The 9716-nt window shown below is 38.9% G+C and overlaps 1 protein-coding gene across 1 annotated transcript; it reads left to right on the forward strand.

Moving 5' to 3' along the window:
• Positions 1 to 467: 467 nt before the first annotated feature.
• Positions 468 to 6650, forward strand: YPEL5 (yippee like 5). Its single transcript, XM_015820948.1, has 3 exons — positions 468 to 603; positions 5138 to 5297; positions 6378 to 6650. Exons 2-3 carry the CDS (start codon positions 5157 to 5159, stop codon positions 6600 to 6602), a joined length of 366 nt encoding a protein of 121 aa, XP_015676434.1. The 5' UTR covers positions 468 to 603; positions 5138 to 5156; the 3' UTR covers positions 6603 to 6650.
• The last annotated feature ends 3066 nt before the right edge of the window (positions 6651 to 9716 follow it).

The following is a 9716-nucleotide window of genomic DNA, read 5'->3' on the forward strand; positions in this document are numbered from 1 at the left end:
CTACATTATTAAGCTGAGGCCTTCTTAATTGAGAACTTATCTCTTCGTTTTCCTCTCCCACAATAAAACTGGGCAGAATGGATCTTTCTCCCCTCCTTTCCTTGCGCTGCAGAAGTCAGGAATATTTCTCTATATACCGAAACGAATAAAACAAGTTATTTCCCAGACGACGAACCACCACAACAAAGAGGACTGGGGGTGGGGGGTGGGGGAAAGAGACCCGACCACGCACAAAGGACCGCGTTCCCACAACTCTCGGTTCGGTCTCTGGCCCTTTAACGAACCCCGCCCCCCCCCCCGCCGCCCCACGTGGCCTCAATGTTTGTGCGAGGCTCGAGCCGCGTCAGCGGAGGGCGTGGCTCGCGTTCAGAGGAGACGGACCTCAACTAGTATATGGCCACGGCTGGCACAGTTGGAGGAGGGGCTCTTCCCGGAGGGCGGAGCCAAGCGGGGGCGGAGCCAGCGAGGGGGGAACTGGCTGAGTTGAGAGGGCGACGCTTGGAGCTGCCTCGGGAGCGAGCAGGGACCCGGCATTGAGGCGGCTCTTCGGCTGCCCTTTTCCTTTCAGGGCAGGCTGCCGCGGAGTCGAGCGTCAGCTCTTAGGTAATGGCTGCTGCGGCTGCTGCTGCTGGTCCGCGGGCTCCGGAGACGCGCTGGAGGAAGAGAGGGTGGCGGAGGGGGCGGGGAGGCCAGTGGCCGAAAGAGCCTTGGAGAGAGACTCTCGTCTCGGTCTCAGCCGGCATCCCCTTCCCCTTCCTGTTCTCCCCGGACTCGCTCGGCGACGGGGGCTCCCGGCCTTCCTGTGTCTTCTTTTCTTTTTCCGACTCTTCCCCCCTCCTCCGCCCCCGTGCAAAAACCTCCTTCCCGTTCGTCCCTCCTGCCTTCACTTCCTCACTCGCGCTGCCCTTCCCAGCAGCCAAACACCCCGAGCTGGTCCCGCCCTCGCATTATCACAATAACACTCACTATGGCACAATAACACCCAATATGGCACGAAGCCGCCCGCCTGCCCGCCCGCCCTTCCTCCCTCTTGTGTCGGCCCGCCTCCGCCTCCCCCAGCAGCCTGCCGCCCTGGCATCCTCCTCCTCCTCTTCCTCCTCCTCTCTGGCCGCAACAGCGAAAGGGCTTCCCCCCCACCCCCGGCTCAGCTGCCCAGCCTGGACCCGCCGCACTTCGGCTGCTGCCATTTCCCCGCTGCCTTTTTGTCCGGCGCCGCAGAGGAAGCCGTAAGGGCTTTGCTTTCCTGCGGCAAATGGGCTAAAGTGCAACCGCGGTTGTCCCACGACGAAGGCGACGGTGGGGCGAAGAGCGTGGGGTTGTGGTGCCTTGTCTCTCCCTTTCATTCGAGCCGTCTGGTTTTTCCACTCCGTTGGTTTCCTCCTCCTCCTCCTGCTAGGACAACTGTTGAAGGGGGTTCCTGTAAGGAAACCGGTTTTATTTATATGTTTGCGCGCCTACGCGTCTTCGGAGCGACAATTTCAGCTCTGCGTTGGTACTGCTTAGTTTTTCCCCCATCTAATGATGTGCCGGTTCCAAAAAAAGTGATACTAGTTCTTAGGCTTGCTGCAAATCATGGTCAGTTACTGAGATATGCTCCTAGTTCAGGGGTAGGCAACCTTGGCTCTTTTATGACTCGTGGACTTCAACTCCCAGAATTCCTGAGCCAGCCATGGCTGGCTCAGGAATTCTGGGAGTTGAAGTCCACGAGTCATAAAAGAGCCAAGGTTGCCTACCCCTGTCCTAGTTAAAAAGGTTATTTTTGAGTCTTTTCTTGTTCCCCTCTTCCCCCCTCTTCCCCTTCAATACAGCCACTTCATTGACTGGATATCAATTTATCTCTTGCTGTCTTTGATAGCCATAAATGTATTAAGAGGTTCCTGAATGTAAACGTTTCTAAATATAATGTCCAAACAAGCTGCTTTTCCTTCTCTGGCTATAACAACAGGAGGCCTGCTAGTCTCTTGTCAGCTGTTTCTTTTTTGTTGTCAAATCATCTGGGTTCACTTCATTCTCACGTGTGAAGGAAGTAGGCAGAATCTTTGCTGATTGGAGATTGCGAGGCACGTGATCCTTTCATGGACTGTTGGGCTGGGTCTTGGGTTTCTGGCTCTTCGGGCGGAAGTGGCAGAAGTGACTCTTGCAATGCTCTGTAATGATTGGTGGAAAGATTTGTAGCACAGCTGCTCACGTGATTGAAATGCTATGGGGGGGGGGGGGGAAACAATTCTTCTCTTTTTATTTCTCTGATTTATTCCTTAGTTCCAAATGCCTGATCTCTAACCAAGAGTGGTATTCCAACGAATTTGCATTAGCTGTGTGGAAAAGACAAGATTTTAACCATGCTTGATTCATTCAGTCTTCCACTTTTGTAAAAACCGAACCTGAACTATTTTATCTAGTAAAGCAGGTTTTTGATGTAGCATCTTCATATATTAAAAATGCATTAAAATGATTTCTTCAGATGCAACAGAACTTATTTCACATTTGTTTAAGGAATAACAAAATGTATACCAGTCCCCAAACAACTGCCCTCTGAAAGAGTAACTGGCTCAAACTCACCAATTTGGCTTTCATGCCTTAAGGAGGATTAGAACTTAACTATCTTCTGGTTTCTAGTCTGGAATGTTAATTGCTATATTGATGGAACTGCATCTAATCATCTGTGCTAACTGTAATGGAGATATATTTATTTTATAATTAAAATGTTTCACGAATCAAACACACATATAGATCTCTTCAGTGCACTCTCTAAGTTTATTAAAATATGCTTTTAAAAGAGTGTTTCTTCAAAATAACTCTTAAGGTGTATCTTTCTTTGTTGATAAATATATGTAAATAGGAAAACCTAATGGTAATAAATAAATCTAATAAATCCAGACAAAGAATGATGGTGAGGGGAGGGATATATCATGAAATATTCTGAAGGTGGTCAGTGAATTAAATGTGCCTTAAGCATCTGAATTAGCTTTGGACTTTCCTATAGGATCAGGTCTTTACGCCTGAAATAGGATGTTAAATCATTATTTTAAATTGTCTGTATAGACTCCTGGAATGGGTGAAATTAATAAAGTAGGTAAAATCCAGTTATAGTAATGGTTGTGCTCATGTTTTGGGGCATGAGTAGTTTTAAACTGTTCATATGAATGCAGTGAATTTCCCCAATTGTCTGCAGATGACTGCATACAGATCATGGAACAATAAATTGGCCCCTTTCATAAGCTTTAATTTTTTTGAATTAATAAAACCAGACAAAAATAAAATATATATTTAATATTTTTTTTAAATCTATAACCACTGTAATTTTAAAATACGAGACATTTTATGTTTAGTTTGTAAGATAATAGAACCAGAGTTGGAAGGGGTCAGTTATACATTGAACCTCAGTTTAAAATAAAATAACCATGTGGCTGAAACATAAATTGAAAAGTGCTAATGGGCAAGTGATTTTTCTTTAAAACATCAGCCCAGTAAGAATTTTATACATTATTCTATAAGAAAGAGTATGCTAGGTTTTTCCATTTTCCTTGTTTTGTTGAAAATGGGTAAAAAAGAACAATGACAACAACATAGTATCATCTTTATGTCTTTTAAGATTTTGATATCTCAAAACCATTGTTCCTTCCCCAGTGGTTTGTTAGGTGAATATTCTTATTTTCTGAGCAAGGGAGTCAACTTTGCCATCTGGTCTCTGTGTAAAGGATGTGAAATATACCGTAGTCAGCTTTGAATCTAGAGGGCAGTATTCATAAGACAATGGAATGTAGCCCACAAGCAGAAACATAAAACATTTTGGAATAGTGTAATAGAGAATATTTTCTATAAATTGAGTTTTACATTCTCAGCTGAAATACAGTTATATAGCTAGACTACAATAGTATATGGTGTAAAAATGTCTTTTTTGTTTTGTGCTTCCATATGATGGCTTTCAGTGATTGTTTTCAGATTTCCAGCTTGATTTATTCTTTCAAGAATGATGTTTGCAATCTAAAGTTTTTTAACATTTATTTGTGTAAGCACATCTGCCTAAATAAGCCTCTTATATGCTTTGTAGACAGTGAGATGTGTAATCTGACAGTTGCATGTGGCTGGTTTTATCAAGTTGGTGAAGCTGTGGTCCTGACTAGGGCAAAGATACAGCAACATTACTAAACTGAATTTCTAGGGACACTCCTCTCCATTCAAAACTTGCTTACATAAATATCTTGGCAGGAAGGGAATAGAGCAGAAATGTTGGATTCTGCAATATACAGAAACATATTAGATCAGATTACCCTTTGGGATCAAAACAGCATTGTTTGCCTCAATTATTCAATCACAGCTTTTGGGAAAACTACATAATGGGGTCTCTCAAGCAGTGATTGGGCGGTAGAATCAGTTGAAGAGAGCAAGGGCAGGCAGGGCAGGGACAGGTCACAGGCACATTGCTTCATAAAGAATTGTTGGAGGTTTTGTAATAATACAGAAGTGATATGATTAAGGGACTGCTAGAGTCAAAATGAAAACCACAGAATGAAATTACTATGATGACTCAAGCTGGGTTCAGAATAAGGATTGTGATCTAACTTGGAAGATCCCAAATAACATTGAAGCTAATGGCATGGAGAGAATGTCAGAGGGGGTTTATAGGAGAGGAACATCACCTTTCATTTTGTTATAGAAACAACAAACCTGTTTCACCTACATGGAATTATAGACTTACACATTCTTGTGATACAGATGGGCAGCTGGCTATTCAAGAGGTAGGGGGTGGAAAGAATCTGGCTGCATTCAGTGCTCTTGATTATTTTCTAAAATAAATAATAAAAGTAATGAAGTGATTTTTCTTGCTTTCTTTTTGGTGTTTGCAAAGCAGCATGGAGATGGATTATGTCAGCTATTTGCAAATCATCTGATTTTTGCCTCTCTTTTTTTCAATATGAGGGCAACTCGTAATAGATATTTTTTATAGATATGGTAACAAGAGAGTGGGATAAGAAGGTGGAGATATCTGTTCATTTAAGTAGCCACAATTAATATTTATGAAACAGTTATTACTGATATTTATCCACTGTCAATATTTTTCAAATATAATTCTCACAAGTATTTTGCCTTAATTGACTTTTCAACATTAATGCAATTTGTTTCTCCTGGTTTTTAGGTCTCTAATAATTTTTAAAATGGGCCGCATCTTCTTGGATCATATCGGTGGTACTCGCCTATTCTCCTGTGCAAATTGTGACACAATTTTGACCAACCGCTCAGAGCTTATATCTACCCGTTTTACAGGGGCTACAGGACGAGCCTTTTTATTTAACAAGGTTAGTTAAAGACATCTAAAACTTTCTAGAAGTGTGATTTCAATATATGGTTAGGTGAAGCAGAAATGTCTATCTAAGAGTTCTAACAATGTGATAGTAACAGTGACTTAGGGCTTTTTTGAGATGTAAAATTCTCTGCTACATAGTATTGCTTCTATCTGGATTTGTGTCTATAACTGTGTGCGACAGATTGCGCATGCGTGCATATGTAATACATAAAGTACACACATAAAGTACATAGGTATCTAATTTGACCATTTATTCATATGCTGAGAAGTAATGATCAATCTAAACTTGATACTAAGGTATTATGGCAGTTAAAGTTATTGGATTGGCTGCCTTTGTTGGGCTGTAGATTCTTGTTAAAGGCTAAGAGTGGCATTAACTGCTAGAAAAAAAATCAGCTTTCAATTACTGAGAATGTTAAAAATGTGAATAGCAAACTGGGTAAAACATTGGAGATAAAGTGGTAACCAATTTGTGTTCTAACAAACTATAACTTATAGGCCAAGTTCATTAATGTCCTTACATTTGTCTGTGTAAAACAGATTATAATATGTGTAAGATATGCTGGACATTGCTAACCCTTGCTATGGACAACTACCTTAAAATGCATGGCTTGCTTAATTTTGAAGGATATTTTGTCTCCAAAATAGAGAATATAATTAGGGAAAGAAACATACTGGAGGAGTTGTTACCATAGTGGTGTTTATCAACCGACCAAAATTCCAAATAAGGCTATTGTACTGCTTATACAGAGTAATCAAGGAGTGACATTAAATGAAAAGTTGAAAATCGACTTTTCCATAGTTCTCTAATGATTGCAAGTTGTCAATGAAATGTAATATGTCTAAAATATAGTGCAATGGGAAAGGTGTTTGTCTAGTAGGAAGATCCAGATTTTAGCTTCTTTGGCTTTAGAAGCTCACTAACTTTCGGCCAGTAAATTTTTCTCAGTCTAACCTACCACACAGAGTTGTTATGGGGAAAAAAATGCGAGAAAAGAGTGTTGCCTTGAGCTCTTAAATATGGCAAATAAATCAATCCATTAAATGCTTCTGTTCTTTTAACTTCCTTTAGGTAGTAAATTTGCAGTACAGTGAAGTTCAAGACCGAGTCATGCTCACTGGCCGTCATATGGTTCGTGATGTGAGCTGCAAGAACTGCAACAGCAAACTTGGCTGGATATATGAATTTGCCACCGAAGACAGCCAGCGCTACAAGGAAGGCCGCGTTATTCTGGAAAGAGCTTTAGTCCGAGAAAGCGAGGGTTTTGAGGAGCATGTTCCATCTGATAACTCTTGAATGGAAATCTCTTCATCTTCAGGCTTTCTTTGTTGAAACTTAAAAAAAGAAAAATCAACAAAAAAAACCCCAATCCTTACTTACATATGCTGTCACCTTAGCATCTGCGTTGGATTCATGAACTACAGAGAGGGAAAGGGAACTACAGAGAGAGAAAGAGAATTCCATATGGAATGTTTCTTTATTATTTTTCTTTCTTTTTTTAATCTTTTCTCTTTATTCATAGAGAATATTATCTGGATGCTGTAATACTTTTTCAGTCTCAGTTATGTAAGCATTTGAAGTTACAAATCATCTAAAAGGAATTTGGAAATTTCTTTTATTAGAGAAATCAGTTGTATTTTAGTTTGTAAAACCTGTTACATCATAAGGAAATTTTAGTCTAGCTATGCCTTTTAATTTATTTCCATTTTGTCCTCAGTTTTTATTTCATTTTAGCCAGAATTTCCACCTAACTGACTGGCTGACGAAGAGGTTTGACTTTGTGAAGAATGCTGAAGGTTCAGTGTTTTGTCCGGTTTGTGCTGGCCGCTGATTCATATTCTTGTTGGGGTTCATTGGTAGAATGGAATCTATGCTTGTCTTTCTTTGTGTAACCCAAAGTTATTCTCATTCCTCATTTACTTAAGCAGCACTTTTACCATGTGGCTAATGTTCTACTACTTGTTTAAGCAAATAGGACAAAACTATGTCTCTATTTTTTCAAACTTCGCTTAAAATATTGAGAAATCACTATTGTATTTGTTCAACGGTATGTTGATAATTATGGGGATTGAGTAAGTTACCTTATTCCTTTTCTTTCTTAGTTGATCTTAAATAGAAATGTACTCTTAATCTTGGAATTTCTTCCCTTTTTTTTTCTCTTAACCTTTAGTTCTGCATTAAAACCTGGCTATGAAGAAAAAGGGCATGTATACATTCAGGCATTTAATCCATGCCTGTTTAAATAGCTTACAACTTGTCTTCAAATGCTGCTTCTGATGTCAAAGCTTAGATCTTAGATGCATCTTATCTTTGTGATGCTGGGCCTTTACTGCTTTCACCAGCACAGGAAGCTCATTTGGCTGTACCTTGTAAGTGAATGATCTGGTGCTTCCTTTAGCAAGTTATTTGTGTTGCAATACCGATTCTTCATCAGAGGAAATATTTCTATATACTCTCCTTAGTCACGGGTGCCCAAATGTTGCTGCTGGCATGGCCTGCCCTCAATGGCATGTTTTTGGAGATCCAAGAGCTGAATCTTATAGGACTAATCACAATTTTGTACTCTTCTTGTCAGTACTAAATATTTCATAAATAAGGACATACATGACATGTGCTTTATTGCAATAGATTCCTAAGCACTTATTAAGTTCTATCTTTGAGCAAAGAATACAAAAGACTATTCCTGTAGTTGGCGAGATATTGATAATAACTTTAATCATCCTAATCACACTGGTAGTGGCTGGGATAGGAAGTGATACCATTACAAGTGTCTTTAGGAATTATGTTCTTTGAATTTGTCTCTCATACATAAGTAGCAGGCTGAAGAGGGATGGGATTGTGGTTATATTTTTTGCACTCCAGAGGTGGCACTTTGCCATCCCTCTTAGTTTCATCTTTTAAAAATTTATATTACGCAATTTAGAAGGACAAGATGTAGATGTGTATGCTGCAGCTAAATTGAATAAAGTTACTTAAAATAGTGTAGTGAATAGACTTTAATATTGATTTCAGTATATCCCCTTTATTTTACTACTCTGATGATCTGTCATTGGCATGGTCTTTGATGTACTCTTCATGTGTTTGATGTTGCAGTACAATAAAGTATGTTTTGTCCTGCCTGGTCTCTAATTACATAATTCACATTACAAATATTACAAGTGGGTCTTTGAATAATGCCAATAGGTATTTTAGTGATTTTAGACAATAATGAACATACATAGCTGAAATAATTTGTTATTAAATCAGGCTAAGATAGTTAATTGAAAGTAAATATATAAACTGCCCAGTACTGCCTTGTAATGTTTAGATAATAAAATCCAATGGAGAATTATGTTTCAAGCTATATAATTCTTCAAGAAGTACATACCATGCCCGAATACTGGAATATTTGTGTTGTTTTTAAAGTGAAAGGTGTTATAAACATTTATGCTATCAGACATAGTTTTGGAACAGAAACCTAGAATCCATATAGAATGAATAGGTGAGTTCAATATATAGCAATAAATAAATAATGCATATTATTTCATTATTACCTCTTTGTACCACTAGATAGGTGCACTTTTTTTGTAAATATATTCTTGTGAGTTTAGAATTAAAGGTTCCTAATTCAGGTATAGTAAGGAAAGATATTCATTTGTATTCAGTTAGATCATGATAACTAGATTATAATTTCTGAAATGAACACATTTCTAGTTTCCGTCTTTTCATATTTCTTAAAATAATAATCGAAGTAATCTCAGTTTGTTTTGGCTTCTACAGTAGTATTTTTATAATGCTAACATGTTAAAATGTTGAATAATAATCTCAAGACTTACAATTTGTTCTATTTGTATATTGTTAATCTACAAATATACTATTCCGATCATTGTGCTATGTGGTTGCCCCTCCCAGAGTTACTATTTTAGGCTGCATCAAAAAATACAGTGTCAAAATTAAGAATCATGTTAGATGCTACATAGAGCATTGCCTCCAATTCTGGGCCCTCATTTCAGATAATTGAGAAACTAGGACATATCCAGAAAAGATCAATCAAGATGATAACAGGCCTCCAAGCTAGAATCCTATGAGAATCGATGGAAAAAAATTCATCCTGGGAAAACAATTGTGAGGCATGACAGTATTCTTCAAATATGCAAATGACTACCAGTAGAACAGGGTGCAAATTTGTTCAAAATTATTCCACAAGACAACAATGAGCTTGATTTTACAAGGAAGTAGGATTTTGGTTGGATTTCAAAAAATATAACAAGAAGATTTCTTCAACAATGGAACAATCTGCTTTAAAAGATGAGGCACATAAACAGAAAAGAAATGGCTTCTTGTCAGGATTGTTGAAGCAATAGATACCTGGACTGGGAGTGGGTTGATCTTCAGTGGTTCTTAAAACTCTTACATGTTATGATTATAAGT

This window comes from Protobothrops mucrosquamatus, unplaced genomic scaffold (genome assembly GCF_001527695.2).
Source record: "Protobothrops mucrosquamatus isolate PMUCROS unplaced genomic scaffold, P.Mucros_1.0 scaffold1223, whole genome shotgun sequence".
Classification (NCBI taxonomy): domain Eukaryota; kingdom Metazoa; phylum Chordata; class Lepidosauria; order Squamata; family Viperidae; genus Protobothrops; species Protobothrops mucrosquamatus.

What these genes read in the sequence shown, in the direction of transcription:
- YPEL5 (XM_015820948.1), top strand. Translation starts at nt 5,157, where the DNA reads ATGGGCCGCATCTTCTTGGATCATATCGGTGGTACTCGCCTATTCTCC. An exon ending in GAGCCTTTTTATTTAACAAG is followed by an intron (nt 5,298 to 6,377) that starts GTTAGTTAAAGA and finishes AACTTCCTTTAG; the next exon opens with GTAGTAAATTTGCAGTACAG.